Source organism: Moschus berezovskii, chromosome 6 (genome assembly GCF_049115385.1).
Source record: "Moschus berezovskii isolate FMDL1 chromosome 6, NW_MosBer_1.0, whole genome shotgun sequence".
NCBI lineage: Eukaryota > Metazoa > Chordata > Mammalia > Artiodactyla > Moschidae > Moschus > Moschus berezovskii.
In genome coordinates, this window is record NC_142465.1 from 105,421,439 (window position 1) to 105,449,264 (window position 27,826).

At 37.0% G+C, this 27,826-nt stretch overlaps 1 protein-coding gene across 8 annotated transcripts in view; it reads left to right on the forward strand.

Annotated features, from left to right (window-relative positions):
- The window catches only part of LOC129535745 (ovostatin homolog 2-like), a 55,024-nt gene that overhangs the window by 16,057 nt on the left and 11,141 nt on the right, over positions 1-27,826 (forward strand). For 6 of the 8 annotated variants that reach the window (XR_016037696.1, XR_016037695.1, XM_088837360.1 and 3 more), the window contains exons 8-27: positions 1,137-1,254; positions 4,729-4,840; positions 6,692-6,801; positions 7,137-7,295; positions 7,936-8,163; positions 10,501-10,555; positions 11,221-11,366; positions 11,818-11,964; positions 14,345-14,515; positions 15,023-15,167; positions 16,998-17,103; positions 17,539-17,767; positions 18,345-18,474; positions 20,324-20,442; positions 21,736-21,787; positions 23,325-23,408; positions 24,360-24,536; positions 25,299-25,380; positions 26,006-26,162; positions 26,992-27,066. Coding sequence is in view for 6 of the 8 variants with exons in the window: in XM_088837360.1 (XP_088693486.1) it covers positions 1,137-1,254; positions 4,729-4,840; positions 6,692-6,801; positions 7,137-7,295; positions 7,936-8,163; positions 10,501-10,555; positions 11,221-11,366; positions 11,818-11,964; positions 14,345-14,515; positions 15,023-15,167; positions 16,998-17,103; positions 17,539-17,767; positions 18,345-18,474; positions 20,324-20,442; positions 21,736-21,787; positions 23,325-23,408; positions 24,360-24,536; positions 25,299-25,380; positions 26,006-26,162; positions 26,992-27,066 (2,602 nt within the window). In the remaining 2 variants the exon portion in view is untranslated. The remainder of the gene's footprint in view (positions 1-1,136; positions 1,255-4,728; positions 4,841-6,691; positions 6,802-7,136; positions 7,296-7,935; positions 8,164-10,500; positions 10,556-11,220; positions 11,367-11,817; positions 11,965-14,344; positions 14,516-15,022; positions 15,168-16,997; positions 17,104-17,538; positions 17,768-18,344; positions 18,475-20,323; positions 20,443-21,735; positions 21,788-23,324; positions 23,409-24,359; positions 24,537-25,298; positions 25,381-26,005; positions 26,163-26,991; positions 27,067-27,826) is intronic. The other 2 variants (XM_088837359.1, XM_088837362.1) reach the window with 2 other exon arrangements.

The window sequence follows — 27,826 nt, forward strand, 5'->3', positions numbered from 1 at the left end:
TCAGAAGCATTAAGAATTTTTAAATAGATTAGTGGAAGAGAAAAAACATGGATTGTGGCCTGAGGAATATCTGAGTTTGAATTTTAATTCTATCAGTTACAATGTGGAGAAGAGAGATACTCGATCTCAATTTACTAATCCATAAAATGAGATAACATACTTACATCTCAGGATCACTGGAAAAAATAACTGATATATGGAAACACTAATGTCCAACTATTAGAAAAAATATAATCAATACATTTAATAATATTCAGTTTTACTGTATACTGATTTTAGATTTGTTTTTCTAAATACTAGTAGAAGGGATCCTTAAATAAGCCAAAAGCTCAAACAGTCAACATATTTGCCTTTGAATCTTTAAAAAGCTTGTAATATAGTCTTTTGTGTGTTTGGGGAGAAAATGAAATATTTATTTAATCCCACCCCAAAAGACAGACTTCCCTACTGGCTCAGATAGTAAAGAACCCGCCTGCAGTGCGGGAGACCTGGGCTCAATCTCTGGGTTGGGAAGATCCCATGGAGGAAGGCATGGCAACCCACTCCTGGAGATTCCTGCCTGGAGAATCCCCATGGACAGAGGAGCATGCCAGGCTGAAGTCCCTGGGGTCACAAAGAGTCAGACACAACTAAGCACACACGCACCCCAAAAGACATTATACTTTTGGTCAAAGCCTATCCAGTATATGCCAATCCTTTTATATTTATTGAGTGAGAAATGAGAAGTGTTATTTAAAATATTAATCAAGAAGTACTTCATGATCCTGAGTAATTTGTTTTATTTATATGTATATATCTTTTGTGCTAGACAAAGCAAGTGTTACAAGCAATTTTTAAAATATTTTTATCAGATTAAAATATAACTTTTGAAACTCAATTTGATCATTAAGTCCAAGTCACTGAGATTTTGAATTTTACATTACTTTGAATTTGATTTTTTAAAAAACAACTGAATCCTCCTAACAGATTAAATGTCTAATTTAATTTATTCAGTGGAGAAGAGAGTGCAAATAGATGAGCTTCCTAATTGAATATGGTTGTTGGGTAGACATAGTTTAGAGATTTCATATATAACTTATGAATAAAAGACCATGAAATATGACTGTGGTATTGTTCAGCATATCTTCTCCTCTTAGGTATACCTTTGGCCAACTTGTACATGGAAAAGTCCAAGTCCAGGTGTGCAGGGAAATTTTTTCCTCTGGGACTTGTGAGAAAGGCAAGAATGAAATATGTGAGCAGTTTGTGGCACAGGTACAGATCATGATCTTTACTCCAAACAATTAATTCTTGCTCATTTTCAATATTATTCTTTCTTTGATTCCATTTATAAAAGAGAATGAACAACACTGTTTTCATGTTGTGGATAATGGAGGTTGCACATAGGTGAGTGAAGAATGAGAAGAAAATTCAAGGTATAATTCATTCTCTAGGTCAAATTCGTTGCTCTTCACCTACATATTCACAGAAGTTTTAGAATTTGAAAGATCTTATTGTCTTTTTTATTTGTACTGTTTAGGTGACCTCTCTGATCTTTCTTTGGAGTATCATAATCTATCCTTTACATAAATGAATCCCTGATGGCACTCACCATGCCACCTAAAATTCTCTTTTTGAAAAAAGTTCACTTGCAAATAGCTGCAATTCAGAGTATCTATTTTATTACCTTAGATTTGAAGTTCACTTTTAAAGCCACCATTTGCTTTTTCAGTCTATAGCATCATAACATTAATGATCCTGGCCATGTCTTTGAGGATCACCTTTAGACTTCAAAAGTGAAATGTGTTTACACCACACAGTTTGTATTTTAATTCTGATTGTCCTAATCTCACTGAATTTGGTGAACAGAGAATTGCCTAAAGGCTTTTTGGTTAATATAGATATTTGGTTAATACAGACAGACACCTATATTTTAGATAGGAATTGCAGACTAAAAAAGACTGAATGGAATTCTTTCACATCAGAGAACATTATTCTATGGTGTGGTTATAATATAATTTTGTCAGCCATTTTACCCAAGTGATGGGGGTTTCATTCAGCTAGTGTTTTATTTTTCCCAGTGTGAAAAATGCAACAATAAATAATCTGCTAAAATCATTTTTATGTGTGAGAAGTTTTATTTATTTGAAATAGATCTCTTGGAGCAGATTTCCTGAGTCAAAGTAGATAAATAGATAGGTGGATAGAAATAATCATATATAGATTTAATTTTTTTTAATATTACTGCCAGCAATATATGAATTTAAAATGTTTTGCCGTTTTGGTAGGCAAAAATTTGGTTTGTTTTAACTTGCATTACTAGTGAGTTTTGGGCTTCCCTGGTGGCTCAGTGGTTAAGAATCAACCTGCTAATTCAGGAGATGTGGGTTCCATCCCTGGGCAGAAAGATCCCTGGAGAAGGAAATGGCAACCCACTCCAGTAATCCTGCCTGGAAAATCCCGTGGACAGAGGAGCCTGATGGGCTGTAGACAAAAGAGTCAGACATGACTTAGAGACTAATCAACAACAGCAATAACCCATGAGTTTGAGCATATTTTCATATTTTCGTTATCTGTTTGGACCTCTTGTTTGAGAACTCTTAATTACAGCTGTTTTTCCTGTTGCTGTGAAATGGAAACTTTCTTGTTTTAAGAATATTGCCCTCTAACCCTCTTGTCAGAACTAGAAAAAGCCTGCACACAGCAACAAAGAAACTGCGTGCCGCAAGAAAGATCCAGTGCAGCCAAAAAAAAATGTACCCTCTAGTCTCTAAGCAAAATTTTTTCAAGTTTTTATTTAAATATTGACTTTGTGGTATTTTTGAAATACCAGAGCTCCTAATGTTTATGGGGTCTCAGCCTTAGAAAAAGATCTTACCTGCCATTGTATTGTACATGGAGCTATCTATTAAAAGATTTTAAAAATTTATCTAATCAACATATCATTTTTATTAAGTTCTATTTATTTTCTTCCAGATGGATTTTCATCTGTGTTAGTATCTACCTCTCGTACAATTTTGCCCTCCTAAATCATCTTATAAAAATGTTCATTTATTTTATTGGTCTTTAAATTCTGCTTTTATTTTTTTCCTAATATTACTTTCTGTTTCTGCATAATTTATTTTCATTTTCATGTTAGTTTTTTCTTTAAAATTTTAGTTTATTAGTTCAAAAAATGTCAGTTGCTTATTGTTAAAAAAAATACATTCAATGTTTGTACATTTTCATTTAATCACAACATAACAGCAAAGATTTTTTTTAATTTATTTTAATTGGAGGCTAATTACTTTACATTATTGTATTGGTTTTGCCATACATTGACATGATGCGAAGTATTTGTCCCTTGACAATGGCAACATCTAGATTATTATTGATTTACTTCACGTGGTCTCTTCAACTCAGGAATGACTGAAAAATTTTTTCTCTTAATTACTTTTTATTATTTATTTTTAATTTGTATTTTAAACAGACAAACTTGACCTTTTTTGTTATTGTTGATTTTATAGCTGATAGTTCAGAGCACCACATATTCTGGAATCAGAATGCCTGGTTAGCTCCACCACCTCCCAACTGTGTGACCTTGGGCAGATTATATAGCCAACCTGGGCTTCGTTCATTTATCCATATAAAGGAGATGATAATAGTGACTTGTTCATATCATGGTTCTGAGGATCAATGAATTGATATATCCCTCTAATGTTTTACATTTGAAATTAATAAACACTATTTTTTAAAATAGAATTAAATCTATATCTCTCTAATTACTCATGTCACTGCTGAAAGATTATCTACAGATTTTTCTTCATTTCATTTCATTTTACACTGGTAGCAATTTTTAAAATCCTTATTGAAATATAGTTGATTTACCATGTCATGTTAATTTCATATGTACAGCAAAGTGATTCACTTGCACACATATATATAAATACATGTATTGTTTCTTTTGTATTCTTCTTTTACATTCTTTTCCCTTATAGGTTATTACAACATACTGACTATAGCTCCCTATACTATGCAGAAGGTCCTTGTTGGTAAACTATCTGTATATAAGTAGTGCGTATATTGTAATCCCAAACCTCTAATTTATCCCTTCCTTCTTCCCCTTTAATAATAACTTTTGTTTTCTAGGTCTGTGAGTCTGTTTCTGTTTCATAAATAAGTTCATTTGTATTCTCTTTTTTAGATTCCCCATATAAATGAAATCGTATGTTCATCTTTTTTCTAACTTTTGTCACTTAGTTTGATAATCTCCTGGTCCATCCATGCTGCTGAATATGGCATTATTTCTTTATTTTTTGTGGCTGAGTAATATTTCATTGTATACATACACCAGATTTTTCCTTTTATAAATGAACAATTTACCTTGAAGTGTTTTGGTGTCACATATTTGAAGAGTGCTTCTACTCCATCTGTTCTTAATACTTCTCAAGTATTAAGGAGATTTTAATTTCTCAATCCTAAAATATTATTCAGTTACATTTTTCATTCTTGAATTTGTTCGCATCAATGTCTCCAGGAGAATGTCCCAGAAATCTGTGACATATGCATTACTTCCATTTTGTTTTCATTGCTGATGAAACTTCCCTCAACCTCCTCCTCCTTGTTTTATAATTCTTGGTCATTTCACCAAGTTTGTGAGATGAAGCCATGGAGCAATTGAGGGAGTTATATATCTGTGCTGAAACTCCATATTTTTTTAGAGACTTTTAAATACCTAACCTTTTCATTATACTTTCTCTTCTTTTTCAGTTGAAAAATGGTTGTGTTTCTCAAATTGTAAATACAAAAGTCTTCCAACTCCACCGTTCTGGACTTTTCATGTCATTTTATATCACCACAACTGTTACGGAAATTGGGACAGGTAATGCTCGTGTTTTATGGGCAATCTGGGGTTATATGCAGCTTCCTGAGAGACAATTACTGAGTTAACAATGTTCACAAAATACAGATCAATAATTGTTCAGCATGTGTGGTACATTGTCAATACGTTAACTACTTGAGCACTGCTTCTGGATAAGATTTTCCTAAAAATACTTAAAATTATTAAATAAATGCTCTATGTTTATATCTGATCTCTGCCTGCATCAGTGAGACAGAGGGGTTTGACAGGTGAAAAAATTAGGTATCTCTTTATAATGTATGTGATAATCAACTGCCAGGGCCTAGTTTTTTATTTAAAGCATATTTCACAATCAACATCTAGTAGGTCAAATACAGCTCTTTGCCTGTTTATGTATATAAAGTTATATTGGAATACAACCATATTTACTCACCTTGCATAAGAGTGACACCAAAAGTAGCTGTGACAGGGGCTTGTGAATCATGGGCTTAGAATAATAACTATCAGATCCTTTACAGAACTTTGCCAACTTCCAATTTAATACAACTGGATATATTTGCAAAGGCAAAAATTATTAGTGAAAAATCTGCACATAGTGAGTATACTGGAGAAGGCAATGGCAAGCCACTCCAGTACTCTTGCCTAGAAAATCCCACGGACAGAGGAGCCTGGTGGGCTGCGGTCCATGGGGTCGCTACTAGTTGGACAAGACTGAGCAACTTCACTTTCACTTTTCACTTTCTCATGTTGGAGAAGGAAATGGCAACCCACTCCAGTGTTCTTGCCTAGAGAATCCCAGGGATGGCGGAGCCTGGTGGGCTGCCATCCATGGGGTCGCACAGAGTCGGACACGACTGAAGTGACTTAGCAGCAGCAGCAGCAGTGAGTATACAATAAATATTTGTTTAAAAAATGAAACAGAAAAGGAGGAATGTGAGATTTAATTTGAGGTAGTAAAACCAGATTCAGTTACTATTTCTTGTTACTTATAAATGATTGCTGCTGCTGCTGCTGCTAAGTCGCTTCAGTCATGTCCAACTCTGAGCAACCCCATAAACAACAGCCCACCAGGCTCCCCCGTCCCTGGGATTCTCCAGGCAAGAACATTGGAGTGGGTTGCCATTTCCTTTTCAAATGCATGAAAGTGAAAAGTGAAAGGGAAGTCGCTCAGTCATGTCCAACTCTTAGCGACCCCATGGACTGCAGCCCACCAGGCTCCTCAGTCCCTGGGATTTTCCAGGCAAGAGTACTGGAATGGGGTGCCATTGTCTTCTCCTAAAAATGATTGAGATAATATTATTTATAAATTTCTTTGTGTAAATCTACTTGATCAATATTATAATGGCCTTCATAATGGATGTTTGACACATTTATATTATATTGTAACTTACATATGTTTGACCCTGTTTATGACATGCTTTTCTGGTATCACATATCATGTCTACTTACTTTGCTATCAGATTTTTTTTTTAATCTGTAAAAAGTGTGAAAACAATTACCTTGCAGGCTAATAATGATTTTGGAAGTGAAAGCCTTATTTTTGAAATTTCTATGGTATTCTCCATCATAAGAAGAGTTCCAAGCCAGAAATGATTAGAATGGTAGGAGGAAGGACATTGAGTGTTCTCTCCTGCTTCTGATTCAAATATTTTCATGCTAATTACATTACTCAACTTGATGAATTATATAACCTAATAAAGAATACTCTGTAGCCTGCTCCGAGCACTCACACCTCCCTTTCAATGTAGAACAAGAATATAATTTTGTGTATATGCATTTGCACATGTACAAACAAAATCTAAGCTATTTGTTCTTCTGAAATTCTTGATCAAATGACATATTTCCCATAGCACTGCTTTTCATTTCTTGCAGGTGTGCAGATCAGCGAAAAGTCTTCTATTTTCATCACTCCAGTGCTTGGAAGTGTGAGCTTTGAGAACATGGACCCTTTCTATAGAAGAGGAATTTCTTATTTTGGAACTGTGGGTTTGAAAAAAAAAACAGTGTTTTCATTTCATTTTCTTAGGTCATAGGTTGCCTTTTGAAAATTTCTGGACACTTTTTTCCTACTTTCATAACACATGTGTAGCATGACTGCATATAATATATTAGAAAAAGTCCTAGGCTGAAAGAAAGCAATAGATGCAATTATAGATATCTCCATATTATATATTTTTTAATAGAACATCTTTCTGCCTAATGGAATTTAAGACAATTTCAAATAAGCAATCACATTTTCAAATAGAAAATGCTTTCTTGGTAGAAATAGGACATTTTGAATTCTAAAAATTAATGCTTCTTTTTTGTGTGTGTGCAGCTTAAATTTTCCGGCCCTAATAATGTTCCGATGGTGAACAAGTTATTGCAGTTGGAGCTCAATGACAGATTGGTAGGAAACTACACCACAAATGAGAATGGTGAAGCTCAGTTTTCCATTGATACTTCCGATATATTTGATCCGGAGTTTCGTCTGAAAGTAAGACATCAGAGTGGATGAGATGCCACATAAGGACTGAATGTTGAATTTTGAAGATTAGAACTCTCTTAAAAGATACCTTGCATTGAAAATGCATTTTAATACACTTTAACATTTAGTGTATTTTATGTTTGTTCATTAAATACATAAGAATACTTATTCAAGATAACAGCCAATTACTACTATTATAAATTCTCCAATAACCAATATTTTCCTCTGAGAAAGTAGAAATAGATCACAAAGATGATTTGGCTTCTTTCCTTTGACCATTTTGTGCATAGATAAGAGAGATACTATGATTTCTCCTCTTCTGTTTAAACAGAATTTAGCATTTAAACAATTGGTTAGTGTTCAAATGTAGCTGAAAGGCACAAGGCTTAACATTGACTTCAATGACAAAGTGAGATAAACAACTCCTTATAGGCCTGAAAATAGACATACAACTAAGGTCATGTTTTATATATGAAAAGAGGGGAGTGTTCTTATTATTTTACGGCCAGTAACAACTCTGAAACATTAACCACAAGCTAAGAGTCTTCACTGCCCTGAAGAGATAAGAGGCTTCCCATTCTATGATAATGACTGTCCCTGGAAGATCTTTATACCTCTACGATCCATTTGTTTTCTTTTATCTTCTCAGGCCACATATATCAGACCCCAAAGCTGCTACCTTCCCAGCTGGTTAATTCCAGAGTACGTGGATGGCCATTTCTCAGTCCAACGCTTCTACTCGCGAACCAGCAGCTTCCTGATGATTGAGCCTGAACCCAAGGAGCTTAGATGTGATCAAGAGAAGATTGTTACTGTACATTACTCGCTAAACAGTGAAGCATACAGGGATGATTCAAGCATCAACTTCTTCTATTTGGTAAGTCTCAGTGGGTCAATTCTTGGATCTCATCCAATTGTCTACTTAGCTCAGCACAGCTCAGAACCTGCATATCAGTTGGGCCATGTTAATCAGATTGAACCAAGCTTCTCCTTTTGCTGGTGAGTACCTTGGACTGCAAGGAGATCCAACCAGTCCATTCTAAAGGAGATCAATCCTGGGTGTTCATTGGAAGGACTGATGCTAAAGCTGAAACTCCAAAACTTTGGCCACCTCATGGGAAGAGTTGACTCACTGGAAAAGTCTCTGATGCTGGGAGGGATTGGGGGGCGGGAGGAGAAGGGGCTTACAGAGAATGAGATGGCTGGATGGCATCGCCAACTCTATGGATATGAGTTTGAGTGAACTCCGGGAGGCCTGGCGTGCTGTGATTCATGGGGTTGCAGAGAGTCGGACACGACTGAGCAACTGAACTGAACTGAACCACTGGGTCCATGAACAAACCCAGAAACAAATAAACACATAAAAATATCCAAGGTCATTTCAGTTTTTTCAGGGTTGAAAAACTTAGTTATTTATTTATTTTAAACTTTTTCTTTTGCATTGGGGTATGGCTGATTAACAATGTTGTGATAGTTTCATGTGAACAGCAAAGGGACTCAGCCATACATATACATGTATCCATTCTCCCCCAAATCGTCTCATCCAGGTTGCCACATAACATGGAGCAGAGTTTGCTATGCTGTATAGGAGGTGCTTGTTGGTTATCCATTTTAAATACAGCAGTGTGTACATGTCCATCTCAAACTCCCTAACTATCCCTTTCCCCCCAACATTTCCCCCTTCCAGGGCAACCATAAGTTCATTCTCTAAGTCTGTGAATCTGTTCCCGGAAGAATTTATTACTCAGAGTCTGCTATTTTACGCATTCAGTTCTAACTCACATCAGGTATATACAGACCCTTCAGGAGAATAAATTATTAGACAGCTACCAGAGAGCAAAGTAGAAGGCTGACTTTAATGAGCAATAAGAAGAATTAGCCCTTTTGGTTCTGGCCCTATCCATTTTGTCTCTATAAGGCTATGGAAAGGTGAAAAGCTATAAACTTGGAAGTTAGGACTCCTGACTGGAATCCTCTCCCCTCTTTTACGTATTAGGTGAGCTAGTTGATCTCGGGCAGATTGTTTAAACTCTCTAAGCCTTAACTTCCTCAACTATATATTTGTCACTGGAAGAAAAACAAAAGACTTTCCTCCAAGGGTAAGTATTACATGTCAGGCAGTGTTATAAAGGTTTTTTTTTTTTCAATTAACTCATTAATCAGCCCTATGAGTATCTTCTTTTTATAAATATGGAACAGGACCAAAGAGGTGAAATGACTTGGCTTATTTGAAACCAGTTAGTCTCAACTGTTTCAGAGCTTTATTCACCCCTCCATGGTGACTGCCATATCACTCAACAAGTTTCCAGCACATAATCAGCTCTCAGTCAAATGTGGTCACTTGCTCTGTTCCTTCCCAAGTTGTGAAAGAGTCCATTTTTCATATTTGTTTGTAAAAACGACTTTCTCTTATATAATAGAATTATAATTAGGCCATTCATTATCTAATAATAACATGATACCTGAGAAATGGAATATTTCCGGCCATATCAGTAAACAAAGAATGTCACAGTCATCAGCAGCTGTAGCCACCATGGTTATTGAGCTGGTGAGCCCTGAGGGAACTTGATAAAGAAAAAATACTGGGAGTTGGTGATGGACAGGGAGGCCTGGCATGCTGCAATCCATGGGATTGTAAGACGACTGAGCGACTGAACTGAACTGAGAAGCCACCAGACTGCAGTCACTCACTGCAGGAAGTGATTGAGGAAGTGAGTGAGCCCTGAGGAAACCTGAGAAATGAAAACACAGGATATTAGCCCCAGGTAGCTGGGGGACATGTCAGGGGAATGATTTCAGTGAGCCCAGAATCTTGCATCTTCCCATACATCAGTTCAGTTCAGTTCAGTTCAGTCTCTCAGTCGTGTCCGACTCTCCGCGACCCCATGAATCACAGCACGCCAGGCCTCCCTGTCCATCACCAACTCCCGGAGTACACTCAACATCAAGAAGTGCTAAATTCCTTAACTTGGGATATCTGGTTTTCATTAATTAACAATAACCTTTTGATGTGCCTGCATTTTATTGCAAAGCCCTTGGCTCCTTGGAGCAGGTCTCTCAGTTTTACTTGAAATGCTTTCTCCTAGGATTGAAGTCCTAAAAGTGCCCACTGAATAATGTGTAACTCTCAACTTTTAGGTTGTGAATATTTTGAGTCCACATACCATATTATCTAACATGCCATCACATGCTGCATTTTCTTTGTTCTGTACAGGTTATGGGGAAAGGAACTATCTTCCTCAGTGGACAGAAGGAGATCAGAAACAAAGGTATACATAAGGCATTGATTTTTTTTTAAACATGCACTCTACCTTCATTTTTCTGTCTTTTAAAGAAATGTTACTGTGATTCTAGTCAAGAAGTTAGGAAGGACACTTAGCATTACAATTTGTGGATAGAGGGGCCCAGGATAGCCTGCTAAATATTTCAGTGAAAGAGATTTCAACCTGTTTCTATGATTGCCAGGCTATCAGGTACAATATAGAAAAAGTGATGTCCAAAACTCAAACATTGTTATTGTCTAAATTATGCAATCTTCCTTCATATATATACTTCCCATTCATTGATTGATTGGGGCTTCCCAGATGGCTCAATAGTGAAGAATCCACCTGTCAATGTACGAGATGTGGGTTTGATCCCTGTGTTGGGAAGATTCCCTGGAGGAGAAAATGGCCACCCACTCCAGCATTCTTGCCTGGAAAATCCCATGGACAGAGAAGCCTGGCGGGTGGCAGTCTATGGGGTTGCAAAGATTTGGACATGAATTAACAACTGAGAATGCACACAATTTATTGATTAATTAATTGATTTGCCTTTAAAATAAAGTCTGATTTGCTCTTTCTACCCATGAGCCATTCTCTTTTATCAAAGTGTACCCAGTGAGTCAGGAAACTTCTGGTACTGTGTCTGCTGCTCATCTCTCATGTTTACACAGCCTGGAAGGGAAACATCTCCTTCCCCATCAATGTCAGTGCTGATCTGGCTCCTGTGGCTGTCATGCTTGTCTACACTCTTCACCCCAGTGGGGAAATCGTAGCTGACAGTGTCAAATTCCAGGTGGACAAATGCTTTAAAAACAAGGTGAGGTCTCTTCTATTTCTTGCATGTTCTGAGTGAGAGGGGTGGGCCGTTTACTCCCTGGTGTCTCCTTGTTTTTTGACTGCTTATAACCTTTACATGGTCATCTCACAATCAGCATTGGCACAGCTCAGTTATTAGGAGATGAATCATCAAACAGAATGAACCACTTTTGGCAGCAGTGCCAATCTTGAGATGACACAAGGGTTAGTGAAGGCGGTATCCTTGTGAGGATGGAGAATTAAGGGGGAGAGTGGGCAAGAGAAATAAAGGTACAGAAATCTATAAAGATTTACTTGGAAAAAATCAGACATAGTCCAACTACTGGGTTTGCCAAAAAATTTGTTTGGGCTTTTCTACAAGATGCTATGGAAAACCATGAATGAAGTGTTTGGCGAACCCAACATTTTCATGTAAAATAATCTTACTCATTCCTTTTCTTCCTTAATTTTAGGTTAGCATAAAGTTCTCGAAGGAGCAGGGACTACCTGGCTCCAGCACGGGTCTCCATCTTCAGGCATCCCCTCACTCCATCTGTGCCCTCCGGGCTGTGGATAAAGGCGTTCTACTGAAGTCAGAACAACAGCTGTCGGCTGAAAGTGTAGGTTCTCAGACTTGCTCATTGTACCTGGAATCCCAACAAGTCTTATGCTCCAGATGATGTTTTTATTTGAAATGGAACAGGTTAAAAACGGCAAACGTTGTCTTTCTTTGTCTTCCCATAGATTGCACGCTTAATGATTTTCCTTGGATCGCTCAGGACTCACAACAATAAAGAATTCTATGGATAATTATAACGGGTTAGGGATTATACAACTGTAGATGTAACCATTTATATGAAAACCTAGAGTTAAATCTCAGTATCAAAGGGTATACTTGGACATTCTGTTATCTGTTAATAGATCTTATATTTTCATAAGCACTTCCAAACCAGCAATTTCAGAATTTTTCACCAAAGTCATCTCAGTTAAAAACTATTGGATATCTTAATTTCCCATTTTCTTTCATTTGTGTTTACTTTTTTATTAATTGGAGTATAATTGCTTTACAATGTTATGTTAGTTTTTACTATACAACAAAATGAATCAGCTATATGTATACACATTTCCCACCCCTCTTTTTTAAAATTGATTTTAATTGAAGGAGAATTGCTTTACAATATTGTGTTAGTTTCCACTGTACAACAAGGTGAACCAGCTACATGCGTCCATGTCTTCCCTCCCTCTTGCCTCTCCCAGCACTGCCCCCCCCCCCCATCCCTCTAGGTCATCACAGAGCGCTGAGCTGAGCTCCCTGGACTGTACAGCATCTTCGCACTAGCTCTGTTTTACACATGGTAGCATATATCTGTCAGTGATGCTCTCTCAGTTCATCCCAGTTCTCTCTGTCTGTGTTTCTATTCTTGCCCTGCAAGTACATTCTCACATTTTAAAGTTGCATCTTTTCCTTCCTGTAATGATCTGATTATGTCCCATCAACCACAAGGTTTGGAAGCTGCCACTTCCAGGCCCATTTATTTTAAGCTCCTTTCTTATCAAGTCCAAAGACCATGATTCATACTTTGACAGTTAATGTTGTACTTTCTTTCATCTGGAGCTGACTGGTGTGGGTATCCTCCAGTTTCTCCATGCCAGTCTTTTCTTTCCTTTATGTAGTCTCTTAAAATTCCTTCTCCAACTTCTCAACAGTAGGAGCTCTGTTGGAATATGGTGTTGATATTTCTTGTTCTTGTTGTTTAGTCGCTGTGTCTGACTCTTGTGACCCCATGAACTGTAGCCCCCCACAGGTTCCTCTGTCCATGGGATTTCCCAGGCAAGTATACTGGGGTGGGTTGCCATTCCCTTCTCCAGGGGATCTTCTCCACCCAGGGAATCTTCAAAGAAAGAACTACATTGCTGGTAGATTCTTTACTGCTGAGCCACCAGGTAAACCCATTGGTATCTCTGCTAACAAGTAAATTGAAGGTCATGGTATTATCTGCATCACACTCATGCTAGTGATTACTTGTTCTCTTTGATTTATGTTCTTTTTGGAAGGATTCTTGAGAAGATTTAGAATCAGGCTGCTATCATTTTCCTCCAGATCTAGGCATTCACAGATAATCATGAATTATTTGTGCTCTCAGCCTTGGAATCATCCATAAATCTTCAGGCATCTCTTCTTTACACGCTATCTTAAATCCTTCATTAAAACTAAAATTTCTGTGAACCACATAAAACAAAATTGAAGGTTTCCTCTTCTGGAATGAGCTGACTCAAAAGTGTTAGATGAAATATTATAACTATAAGGAAAAGAACAAGGATAATATGGGGGTGGGGGGAATAAATTGGGAGATTGGAACTGACATATACACACTATATAAAATAGGTAATTTATAAAAATCTGATGTATAGCACAGGAAACTCTTTTCAATACTCTGTAATGGCCTATATGGGAAAAGAATCTGAAAAAAAAGTGAATATAGTTATGTATGTAACTGAATCACTTTACTATATACCTGAAACTAACACAACATTGTAAATCAATTATACTCCAATAAAAAAATTTTTAATTTTATTTTGAGAAATTATATTTTATGTGTAACTAGAATATATGCTTTTCTCTTTTTTATAATGAGATTTACATATTGAACAATGTTTCTTTTTTGCCTTGGCTGCCTGGAAACAGATTCAGATTTGATACTATGCTTATTCATGGAACCATAGCAACCTGTCTGTTTTATATGTTTATTTACTTCATTTTATTTGATTTTGAATTTTTTATTTGTTGTTAGTAAACAGATTTTTTAAATGACCCCTTTTTCCCTTAAACCATATCAAAATATAAAACTGAAAATAAATTAAAATATATAAGGATTATAAAATAAATATGTGCTGATGTATTTTTAAATGAGTAAATGGTTATAGCACAAAAAGTTGCCAATTTTGCCACTACAAAAAGAATATTTCAAACAATCAGAAACCATGATATTTTTATTCCAGGTGTACAATATGCTCCCAAATACAGAACTGTATGGTTATTTCTATCGTGGTCTCAGCCTTGATGATGGCAAGCTAGACCCTTGCATTCCTCAGAAAGATATGTTTTACAATGGCTTGTATTATATCCCTGTAAGCAACCATGGGGATGGAGACACTTATGATATTGTCAAGGTAAGATCATTTTAGGCTTTAAAATTACTACATGCTGGGACTTCCCTGGTGGTCCAGTGGTTAAGACTTCGCCTTTCAAAGCAGGGGCTGTGGGTTCAATCCCTGGTTGAGAAGTTAAGATCCCAAATGCCTTGAGGCCAAAAAAAACCCCAAAAACATAAAGTAGAAGCAATATTGTAACAAAGTTGCATAAAGATTTTTAAAATAGTCCACATCAAAAAAAAGCTTAAAAAAATTATTGCATGTCAATTTTAACTTTTGTTTTCCTAATGTGCCCACAAATGCTGAATAATCATAGTGATTATCATTTTTCTTCCAAATTACAGACTTCACACACATCAAAGACAGGTGACTTGACTTGTAATATACCAGACCCTGGCTTGCTAGCAAAGAAAACATGTATATTTATCATCTTTTTTTTTTTATTGTAATAGAGTTGATGACTCTTTTTTAGGTCTTGTATGGAAAGACTGCTCAACTTTTCCTTTGTTATTTATTTCTTTGAAGGATATGGGTCTGAAAGTCTTCACCAATCTCCATTACCGGAAACCAGAAGTATGTTCAACAGAGAAAAGCATGCCATACCCTGGCCCGCTCTATCTAGAATCGGGAGGATATGCACCCATGTACAGTGCCCCATTGAAAATTGCATGTGGGTAACCTAGAGTTGTGTGGGGGGAGATGGTTAAAAGGATTCATGGAATTGGTTGTATTTCTTATGACTATCCAAAACTGGGATTTTTATCTGTACAGTATGTCATGTGTTTGTCTATGACTATACATCCTGCAGCTGAATAAAGCAGAATAAGGCAAGTGGAAACGGTATTAGCTAAAAGGAAGAATTAGCTTCAGATATGAGAGGATGTTTATTTTTATGGTAGAACACAACAGCAGAAATGTACAAGAGGACAATCATAATGACTCCAGGAGAAGATGTCCTTATTATGTGTAGATCAGAATACATAGTTCAAGGCAAAGAGCATTTTGATTCTCAGATGACCAAACAGCTGGCATCAGAGAAATGTGTTCAAATACCAATCCATTTTTAGCTTCCCTGGTGATCCATGGGGTGAGTGTTCAATTCCTGGTGGGGGAAATAAGATCCCATATGCCATATGGCACGGCCAAAAAATAGGAAAAAGAGAATGCCAAATATAAAGAAGAATGTATATGTGTGTGTGTGTGTGTGTGTGTGTGTATAATGGACTCACTTTACTGTATAGAAGAAAGTAACCCAACATTGTTAATCAACTATGCTTCAGTTTAAAAAGAAAAGTTTTTTTAATGCCAAATACAGCCCAGAGGCCAAGGAAACAAAAGAAAATGTTCTTTAGAAATTAGCAATGTTACTGTTGGTGGGAATGTAAATTGATACAGCCACTATGGAAGATGGTATGGAGATTCCTTTAAAAACTAGGAATAAAACCACCATATGAAACAGCAATCCCACTTCTAGGCATATACTCTGAGGAAACAAAAATCAAAAAAGACACACGTATCCCATTGTTCATTGCAGCACTATTTATGATAGCTAGAACATGGAAGCAACCTAGATGTCCATCAACAGATGAATGGATAAAGAAGCTGTGGTACATATACAGAATGGAATATTACTAAGCCACAAAAAGAAACACATTTGAGTCAGTTCTGATGAGGTGGATGAACCTAGAACTTATTATATAAAGTGAGTCAAAAAGAGAAAGATAAATATCGTATTTTAACATATATATACAGAATCTAGAAAAATGGTACTGAAGAATTTGTTTACAGGGCAGCAGTGGAGAAGCAGACATGGATAATAGACTTATGGACATGGGGAGAGGGGAGGAGAGGGTGAGAGGTATGGAAAGAGTAACATGGAAACTTACATTACCATATGTGAAATAGATAGCCAACGGGAATTTGCTGTATGGCTAAGAAACTCAAACAGGAGCTCTGTATCAACCTAGAGGGGTGGGATGGGTAGGGAGAGGTGAGGGAGGTTCAAAAGGGAGTTATATGTATACTTATGGCTGATTCATGTTGAGGTTTGACAGAAAACAACAAAATTCTATAAAGCAGTTATCCTTCAATAAAAAAAATTTTTTTAAAAGAAATTAGCAGTGTTAATATCATTAGAAACTTTAGTCATTAGGATGATGGAATTGGCCAATACCAAATTGCTTCCTGGCAGACACCAGAATGTCAGATGAGAAACTCCATTCAATAAATAGACATGACTTTCTCTAAATTTGACTCTGGAGGAACAATGTAGGCTGATTTGTGTGTGTGTGTGTTGCTCTTATTTTAGTAATGGGACTAATTTGAGCATCAAAACACTGACATCTAGGCTGAGATGTACAATTTATTGACACTGAGCCCCAGCAGCAACCCCTATATCATGTCCCACTGAGCATGTGTGGTCAGAGACATAGCTTATAGGTGTGTCATTGGAACGTATATTTTTATTCTCTCTCTTTAAAACATTTCTCTTTTCTTTTAGTTGGGGAGGTCACAAGGGATAACTTTGACTCCATAGAACAGGTTATAATTGAAACAGTAAGAACAAACTTTCCGGAAACATGGATTTGGGACCTTGTCAGCATTGAGTAAGCTTTTTTCTTTCCTATGTATCTTTATTTCTATTTCTTTTTGCCTTTATTTCCTAAACTTTATTTCTGAATATATAAAGAAGAACCATGTTGGTAAAATACATAACACCATTCACTTGTATGTACTGACCACATATTTTATTTTATTTTTCCTCTAGTATTGTTTCTTGTCGGTTCATTTCATGCAGATAGATGTAAGCTGTATGATTTAGAAAAAAAATAATGTGTTTGGCGAAATGTGACCTTTTTGAGATTAAATTTTATAGAAATCCAACTCTCAAAATACTGATCTAACACCCTGACAAAGATCTAACGATACTGATCTATGACTCATTTTTAACCTTCAGTTAATACCTTTTTGTTTGCTCTGGATTAAATTTAGGTTCCTGGTTTAGACAAAGGATGCATTTTACCTATAATTTCTCTTTGTAGTTCCTCCGGTTCAGCAAATCTTTCATTCACCATCCCTGATACTATAACCCAATGGGAAGCAAATGGCTTCTGTGTGAACAGTGAGGCTGGATTTGGCATTTCATCAACAGTTTCTCTGGAAGCCTCCCAACCTTTCTTTGTTGAAGTAACTTCCCCCTCTTCAGTTGTTCGTAATGAACGGTCTGATCTGATTGTCAGCGTCTTCAGCTACCTGAATACCTGTGTAGAGGTAAATTATTCCCTTTGATCTGAAGTCAAAATCTAACAAGGCCAAGAGATTCCTTGAATATTGCCATATTCTTTTTATTCTCAAATACAAAATGGTACTATAGAGTCATAGGATTTTTCCTCAAACAAAAACATTTACTAGGGTTTCCCTGAGAGTCCAGTGGTTAAGGTTTTGCCTTCCAATGCACGTAAGGGTTCAATCCCTGGTCAGGGAGAGAAGATCCCACAAGCTTTATGGCCAATAAAACAAAACATAAAACAGAAGCAATATTGTAACAAATTCAATAAAGACTTTTAAAAAATAAAGACATTTAAAAAAATGGTCCACATTAAAAAAAAAAAGACCTTTGAAAAGCAAACAAAACTTTGCTTTAATTCACAGCAATGATTTAAATACTGCTCTAAGAAAGTCATTTTATAGTAGGTGTTATGCCAGATTTATCTTCTTATGAGAGAAGTCATTTGTATCATTTATTTTTGATGATATAAAACAAGTAAAGTAGAATTTTCTCAAGATTGGAAGAGGAATAGAGACAGCAAAATAGAGTGCCTCTCTCAATGCATGACTGTTATTTTAGATTTTCACTCAACTGGAAGCATCTCAGGATTTTGAGGCAGATATCAGTACCCCTAAAGACAACAGCAGTGAGATTATTCAAGCTGCAGAGAAAAAGACGTATATCTGGACTGTTACACCTAAGAAGCTAGGTAAGTAACTATGTGTCTATGCCAACCTCTCCTGAAAAAACAGTCTATTTTTATTGCTTCTTTTTCCCTTAAATCCTCTATACAAAAATAACTTTCTCCCTCACATTTGAAATTTCTGTTTTTAAAAGTTCTCATTTTTTTAGGGTCCTGTTTTTATAATCTAATTTCAGGTTTTGCTGGTGCTTGTGTGGAGCAAACCCATCCCCTATTTGTTTAAAAGCAGAATGTGATTGAAATACAATGTAAAGGCTAATTTGCATTACCCATCAAGTCCATGTATCATAACCCCAGTGAAGACCATATTTTCATTAACGCTGCTCAGTTTCGTCGCTTCTCGTTTGCTTCTTCACTTGCCATCAGGAACTCACGTTACCTAAACAAAAATTGCTCCTCGATCTCAGTGATTGCCAGGATTTGTAAATCTACTAGATGAGTTATGAGACACCCAAAACACTGAACAGTCAGATGGGAATTAAACACAGAGAAGAGTACAGTCTCAGGGCATAGATTATCTGCAATATAGAAAACTAAATTTGACAATATCTTGTTAAAAATACAAGGGAAGGGAAAAGTTAAAAAGAATCTAGCAAACAAAAATGCTAGATGTAGTAGACACATTCTCATCATTATCACTAATATCAAAAAGTAAAATTTCCTTTATTTCATATCCTATATTCATTATATTCCTTTAGCAATAAACAGTAATTTATGAGATCACTTTAGTTCACCTGACATTGGTCTGCATAAGACTAGTTTTCCTATGAGATTTTGTTTCTCAATTTCTCTAACTTGAAGACCTTGTATAATAATATCTGTTATTATTATTTATTATTATTATACAAGGTCTTCAAAAATCTTCCGCTGGCAATTGAGATAGAATACTATACTGACTTGAATGGTTTTATGGCTTTAAGTGGAGGACACAGTTCTAAGAGTGGAATGTCAAAAATCTATCTTAAAAAAGAAACAAAACACACAAAAAATAAGAAATGTGTATTGGTTATGCATAGGTATATAGGCATACAGATAATATGAAACCAAAAGTATTATATTTTTTATTTCTCCATTTTTCACAAGAAAATTGGAGATCCATTTTAATTATGACCTATGATATCACTTCCCAGTGACTCCCCAGATGGCTTCCCAGATAGGGCTTCCTTGGTGGTGCTAGTGATAACGAATCCACTTGCCAATGCAGGAGACATAAGAGAGGTGAGTTCTATCCCTGGGTCAGGAAGATCCCTGAAGAAGGAAATGGCAATCCACTCCATTATTCTTGCCTGGAAAATTCCTGGACAGAGGAGCCTGGTGGACTACAATCCACGGGATTTGCAAAGAGGTGGATGCGACTGAACTGACTTAGCATGCACGCACGCATGATGTAACAGGGAGTTAAAAACAATAGATCCCCTGCTAACATTTGATTTAAATTCAGTGCCCTTTCCACTATGTCATAGTTTACTGTTTGGGTTTGTTCAATCTTGAAAAAAGTTAGATGGCCTAGTTTTCTGACTTTATGCCCCTATACTGTCATATGTAAACTTTAAAAGCAATCCATATCAAGGAATTTGCTCAATTGACTTTGCAGAATATTCTCTTTTTTCCATAAAATTTCTTAAGTTCTAGGTAAGTGAATCACTTACTTCATGTAAGGAATCTTGAAAGAGATAGAAAAGGACAACATATTATCTCCAGGAAGGAGAAAGAATGAGTTGTTTTGGTCCAAGCATAAATATGATGATAAGATACAATTTGTCTGATTCAAGAAGTGATTTATAGACTTTTAATCATTTCCCTTCCCAGAAGGGGCCAGTGGTCAATGCAATTTATGTTTGGGAATGTTTTTCAGGTAAAGTGAATATCACTGTAGTTGCTGAGTCCAAGCGAAGTAGTGCTTGCCCAAATGAAGCACCTGAGAGGCAGAACCTGAACTGGAAAGATATTGTGATCAAAAGTCTGTTGGTACAGGCAAGTACATGCAAAACTATAGAGCCCTTCCACATACAAAATAGAAAGTATCTAATGGGCTTCCCAGGGCTGCCCAGGTGGTGCTAGCAGTAAAGAACCCACCTACCAATGCAGGAGACATAAGAGACTCAGGTTCCATCCCTGGGTTGAGAAGATCTCCTGGAGGAGGAAATGGCAACCCACTCCAGTGTTCTTGCCTGAAGAATCCCAGTGACAGAGGAGCCTGGCGGGCTACAGTCCGTAGGGTCACAAGAGATGGACACAAGAAGTGACTTAGCATGCATGCTGCTGCAGGTGCTAAGTCACTTCAGTCGTGTCTGACTCTGTGCGACCCCATAGACGGCAGCCCACCAGGCTCCTCTGTCCCTGGGATTCTCCAGGCAAGAATACTGGAGTGGGCTGCCATTTCCTTCTCCAATGCATGAAAGTGAAAAGTGAAAGTGAAGTCGCTTAGTCACGTCCAACTCCTAGTGACTCCATGGACTGCAGCCTACCAGGCTCCTCCATCCATGGGATTTTCCAGGCAAGAGTACTGGAGTGGGTTGCCATTGCCTTCTCTGCTTAGCATGCATGCATGCAATAGGTTAAATAATAAAGGACTTTCTCTGTGAAGAGACTTAATTGACCATAATTACTGTTGACAAACAGTCTGACATGATTGAGCAACTAACACTTTCACTCTCACTATTGACACAAGACATGCCATTTTACATAAATTAAAACAGCAATAAAATTCATCCATTATTTAAGTAACACTTAACCCAGGATAGAAAAATGTAACTCGTGAAACAGGCTTAGATTTTTTGTTTGCTCCTGACTCATGATGCTTCCTGTACACCTGATCCTCTTACCTGATGCTCTTCCCTCCCTTCCTTTAACTGTCAAATCCAAGCGACAAATCTACATGCCTGTGCAGGCCTCATCATCCTCTAAAAGAATCACTGCTTGTCAATGATTCCTCTCACCTCACCTTTTGGCGTGTTCTTACTTTGCAAAACATTTTTGGTTGTCTACTGAAGAAGCTGGACAGTGCCAGGGAAACTATGTTCCACTAAGACACTGAAGTTATCTCTGTCTTGCAAAGAACTATGGGAATACAGGGCCAAAGTGGTGTTGGTAACATACAGTGACTTGCAGATATAAACAGAAGGGGACAACAAATGGATCTTCTCGAGCGACAACCATGAGCCAGCCATGCCTATGTGAGCTGACACTTGGTTGATTTTTCTGTGTGGAAAGATGACTCAGACCCCTGACTTTATGCTTCTTGCTGTTTACTTTACTCTTTGATAGCCTGAAGGTATTGAAAAAGAGATGACTCAGAGTTTCCTTATCTGTACACAAGGTAAGAGGATCTTTTCTTTTTTAACTTTTTTATTTTGTATTGGGGTATAGTCCATTCTAAAGGAGATCAGTCCTGGGTGTTCACTGGAAGGACTGATGCTAAAGCTGAAGCTCCAATACTTTGACCACCTCATGCGAAGAGTTGACTCATTGGAAAAGACCCTGATGCTGGGAGGGATTGGGGGCAGGAGGAGAAGGGGACGACAGAGGATGAGATGGCTAGATGGCATCACCGACTCAATGGAGGTGAGTTTGAGTGAACTCCGGGAGTTGGTGATGGACACGGAGTCCTGTCGTGCTGTGATTCATGGGGTCGCAAAGAGTCAGACACGACTGAGCAACTGAACTGAACTGATAGCCAATTAACAACACTGTGATAGTTTCAGGGGAACAGCAAAGAGACTCAGCTATACATATACATGTATCCATTCTCCCCCAAATTCCCGTCCCATCCAAGCTGCCATGTAGCATTAAACAGATTCCCATGTGCTGTAGGATCTTTTACACTGTCAAACTAGTCCTAAAGGAAATTTATCCACAGGTCTGTTCATTTCCTTTTCTTCCACTTTATTGCTAGACAGAGGACCTCAGTGACTTTATTCTGAATATCCACTGGAGGATTACTTCATTTCAGGCCCAGTCTTCATTGCATAATTTTAGCATAAAGGATATTTATGAGGTTATTTTTTGTTGTTCATCTATGACATCGATCTGTCTCAGCTTACTTCTTTCATCTTGTGAATTTTCTGGGGGGTGGGATGGGTAGAGCTCACCTTGCATGTGAGTGTGGCACAATTTTGGGCAGTGGGAAGTCAAGATTACGCCCAAACAGCCCATAATGTAAGCAGTCCATAATGTAACCTTTGCTTCTGTACTCCTGGGATGAAACAACCATAGAAAATCACTGCCCTTCAATAGCCAGTTTTATGCTCCTCATGAGTATTGCTTTATATGGTTAATGATGATCTGATTATTTTTAATTTATTATTAACATAATTTTTGTTTTGGCCACACTGCACATCTTGCAGGATCTTAGTCCCCAGCCAGGGATCGAATAGGGTCCCAGCAGTAAAAGCACTGAGTCCTAACCACTGGACTGCCAGGGGTTTCCTGATGATTTGATTTTAATGCCTAGTAAGAGTCTCCAAGCTTTACCTTTCGTGTGTAATGTTCTATAAGTCATAATCAGTAGTTTTTACTTTTTTTTTGTACATAAGTAGTTCAGGCACTAAACTGACAGAGAATAGAGGCCATCTCTAACTTCCAGATTTATATACCATTTTCTAAATGTACTGAGTTTTTTTTAGTTTATTTATTTTAATTGGAGGCTAATTATAATATTGTATTGGTTTTGTCATACATTGACATGATTCTAAACTAGATCAAAACCTCAAGTTCATCTCTTCAAACAAGCAACTTATAAAAGAAGTATAAATAATGGAATATATTTCCTAAAATGTTTGTCCCACAAACCTGCTGCTATTGTTTATGAAAGAAAACCAAACATTATTTGTTTTATTGATATTTTTTCTTTCCAGGCACCAAAGTCTCCAGACAGGTAGATTTGAATTTGACAAATGATGTCATAGAAGGATCAACCAGGGCCTTTTTCACTGTTGTGGGTAAGATGGTTAAATTTTTTGTTTCACAGTGATTTGAAAATCTTAGTTGAGGTGGTCTTTGAAAAAAAAAACTTAAAAGAATGGAGAGATTTTTCTTACAGTATCAATTGGAGGGAATTATTGTTGAGGATGATCTCCTATGTTTGTTTCTTCGTGGGAGCTGAAGGACTTACAGCACCATTTTCAAATCCATGTCCCTGTGCGATGAACTGAGAGTATTCATGACCATGTGTAAAATACATAGCTAGTGGGAAGCTGCTGTACAGCACAGACAGTTCAGCTCGGTACTCTGTGATGACCTATAAAGTTGGGGTGGGGGAGTAGGTAGGAGGGAGGCTCAAGAGGGAGGGGATATATGTATATTAAGAACTGATTCATGTAACACAACATTGTAAAGCAATTATACTTCAAAAAACAATAAATTTTAAAAAAATCTATGTGCCTAGAAGGTATTTTTCCCGCTGAATGGTAATTGGTGTTTAGAAAACAAAGAATCCTATTATAGCCTGTCCATCTCAAATATTAAATATACCTTTGGAGATCAGAATATGCTTTGTTAGAAATGCTGGAAATTTCCTCAGTAAAGGAGAAAACTGTTCCAGAGAAGTCAAATTTCTTTGTCTATTATTAACATCTACATTTTGGGGAAAGAGAGAGATTACATTGTATAATTCACAGGGTCAGCTTCTCAAAAAAACCAACCCAGCAAGCAATCAAGTGAACAAACACACTTTCTTAAATTCCTTCTCTCTGTGCTTTTCCGAAACATTTTTCATACCAGAAACCTCTTTCACTTCACCCTCTTTAGAATCACTTCAGGAAAACATTCCTTGTTTCCACATTTTAGACCTATTTTAAAACGTTCTTTCCTTCCACTATGCCTCTTTCACCTACTGTCATTAATGCTGAGATGCCAAGTTTAACAAACAGTCTTGTTTGTTGTGTTTTTAGGGGATATTCTAGGACTTGCAATACAGAATCTGGAGAATCTTTTCCAAATGCCCTATGGAGGTGGAGAACAGAATATTGCCCTGCTAGCATCTGATACCTACATCCTAGACTATCTGAAATCTACTAAACAACTGACAGAGGAAGTTAAATCTAAAGCTTTATTCTTCTTATCTAATGGTGAGAAGATTGAAGTCATTTCTGCCTATAATAGATTAAATAAATTGTTACTACTATCAAGATGTCATAAAGCTGCTATTATGAGGTTGTCTCATGAGAAAAAAGTATATCTGAAGAACTGAGTCACTCTGAGTCCTAGCTCTATTTGGGGGTGTTTTTGTTTGTTTTGGGGGGCTTTTTTGGAATTCAATATCTATATATATTTGGCTTCACAATTCAGACCTCTACTGTTTCACATTATGAGCTCAGGTTTTTTTTTTATGCCTAATATTTTGCCAAGCTACTTTGTTAGTGGGTTTTGTTATTGTTATTAATGGTAGCTATAAACAGTTCATTTATCAATTTCTGTATTTGTTTGCTCAATTGCATTCCATTGAGATGAAATGATTAGTTTTGTATTTAGAAGATCTTGTAAATGTGATATCAAAGAAAAGTTCAGGAGTATAATTTATTTTATTCTTTTTTTCAGAAAAATAACACTGAAATAAAATAACCCCAAGAAAAAAATTAAACATTTAGTAATATCAGACAACTATTGAGTTAGATGTAGTCACTTGGAATATCTTACTTGTCATTAAAACCCTATAAGGTAGAAGCTATCTTTTCTCCCTATGGATGGAGAACCTGAGTTTCAGAAATTAAAATTGAAGTGATCATCTAGTCATTTATGTCTGTCTAATACCAAAACACAGGGCTGTTACTACACCACTATTTTTCTTCTAACTTTCTTAAAGAATAATTTCCTACCATGTTGTATTTTAGGTTATCAGAAGCAGTTGTCTTTCAAAAACTTGGATGGTTCCTATAGTGTGTTTTGGCAGAGGAATCAGGAAGGAAGCATATGGTAAGAGATGAAAATTTTATTTTAAATAATACAAGAATGATCTGAGGAGGACTTGTGAGGGGCTGAGGGGAATTGTGTTTGGTAGGGATTTGAAAGCAACACTTTTGTGTTTCAAAGTGAATTCCTAGAGGTGAATCAGATAAAACTAAAATATTTGATTATTCCAACTTTAAAGCAACAATGTACTGAAAGTTTCATAACAGATTGTTTAGATGTCTGGTCATTTAATGACACCCCCATCAATACTTCCAGTTTGTGGTAAATAGCACATCTTAGTCTGCCTCTCTCAGCCCCATGTAGATTGAGGAAAGTAAAACTAAAAGGCTCCAAAGCACCTAATTACACCCATTCTGTTCTTTCTTCATGTATGGACAATCTGATGGATTCTACAAAAATTTGTGCATAAACGTGCTGGAAATTACATGCTCTTACTTTCACATATTGCTTTTTGTAACACTTTACTGACCCAAAGGAAAGAACTGCTGTCAATCAAGACGTTACAGTCGCTCTCAGCCAGATTAGATCCACCCGTGACCCAAAGCAATCAGTGATGATGGACCTGATGGGAAACTGACATCATTTCTTTCTTATCTAACTTCTGTCTAACTAATGATTGGCTTTACAGGCTCAGTGCTCTTACTTTTAAGACATTTGCGGGAATGAAGAAATATGTCTTCATTGATGAACTGATTCAAAGGGAGACCTTGATATGGCTTGCAAGCAAACAGAAAATAGATGGCTGCTTTAAAAGTGATGGCAAGCTTTTCAGCCATGCCTGGGAGGTGAGTGATTCACACAAGTAAGCTTTCCTTTCTCCTTTGCATTACCTGCCTTATTCAGCTTTTGGGAACATGAGTACACTTCTTATGAATATTACTCCTTCTGCTGCCGTGATAGGCTTATGGTGTGTAGATCAAAACCATTATTACTGCTGCCTGCATGTTACCCTCAGCCTACACTGAATTCCTCTTGAATCTATTATTTGTCTTGCTGTTCCCAGTCCTTTCTTAGAACCAGTCTCCTTGAGTAGATAAACAGAATAGGAGAGAGGGGACTGAAAAAGAACCTAGAGAAGAAATAGTTTATAAATTTGAAGCCAAACATTATTCATTTTTATTTATGGATAGTAAGCCAGTTCAGGAAGCGGATCTCGTAATTTATACTGTTTCAATGAAGCACTGATCCAATACCTCCTTAAATCAAAGCATGAGGACCTCACTTGCCTCAGGTCAAAATGCAAATGAAATGAAGTCTGTCCTTGATAGACCTATTCTTTCCCTTTTTCTGTCCATATTTAGGTATATCACTTGGTATTCTCCATATGCTGCACCGTGGCCAAAAAATATTTTTTAATGATATTTGTCCCATTGTTTCTTTCCTATCTAGTTTCCCTTTAGATGGAGAAGGAAATGGCAACCCACTCCAGTACTCTTGCCTGGAGAATCCCATGGATGGAGGAGCCTGGTGGGCTACAGTCCACGGGGTCGCAAAGAGTCAGACACGACTGAGCGACTTCACTTTCTTTCTTTCTTTCTTTCCCTTTAGAAGGATAGCTGTTCTTTTGTGCTCTGTACAGCTGTCCTGTATGACTCATGGTTCCTTTGTGTTTAGGTTGGAGATGAAGAGGACATTGTACTCACTGCCTACATCGTTGCTGCATTCCTTGAAGCTGGACTCAATTTCACTGTATGGGTCCCCTTGTCTTTTAGTTTCAGTCAGCAGAATGCACATGAATTTGACTATCGATTCAGAGTGATTTAGAATTCCTGGACTGGGTGAAACATCAAGAGAATAATTAATTCTTTACCACTCTTTAAATTTACACTCCCAAAAGTTTTTTTGATTCATGCATGCTAAGTTGCTTCAGTCATGTCCAACTCTTTGAGACCCTATAGACTGTAGCCTGCCAGACTCTTCTGTCCATGGGATTTTCCAGGCAAGAATATTGGAGTGGGTTGCTATTCCTCCTCCAGGGGATTTTCCAGACCCAGGAATCAAACCCACATCTCTTAGGTCTCCTGTATTGGCAGACAGGTTCTTTATCACTAGCACCACCTTTCTGATTCATAGAAACCTTTGATGAACAGTACTGAGTTTTCCCTAGAGAAGATAAACATACGCACACTTATACAAGTGCTTCATACCATTTCAGTATCCATATATCTCTTGAAGTTCAGCTAATAATTTCAGATTAAGAACTTTCATTCCAAGTATAACTATAACCTGATATTCTGTTTGTTTAACCAACTCAGTATGCAAACATTTTCAGCTTAAGTGTGGTTCATTTTGGCTGCCTCTCAATCCAAAGTTCAAATTATCCAATTGCAAAATCTATTCTTGAAATAAGATCCTAGAAATTTTCAGGGTCATTGGTATACCTCAAAAACCATCTTTAGAAATACAAGCTCTTTTCGGCATTAGTGTAAAATATATGAGGTCTAAAAAT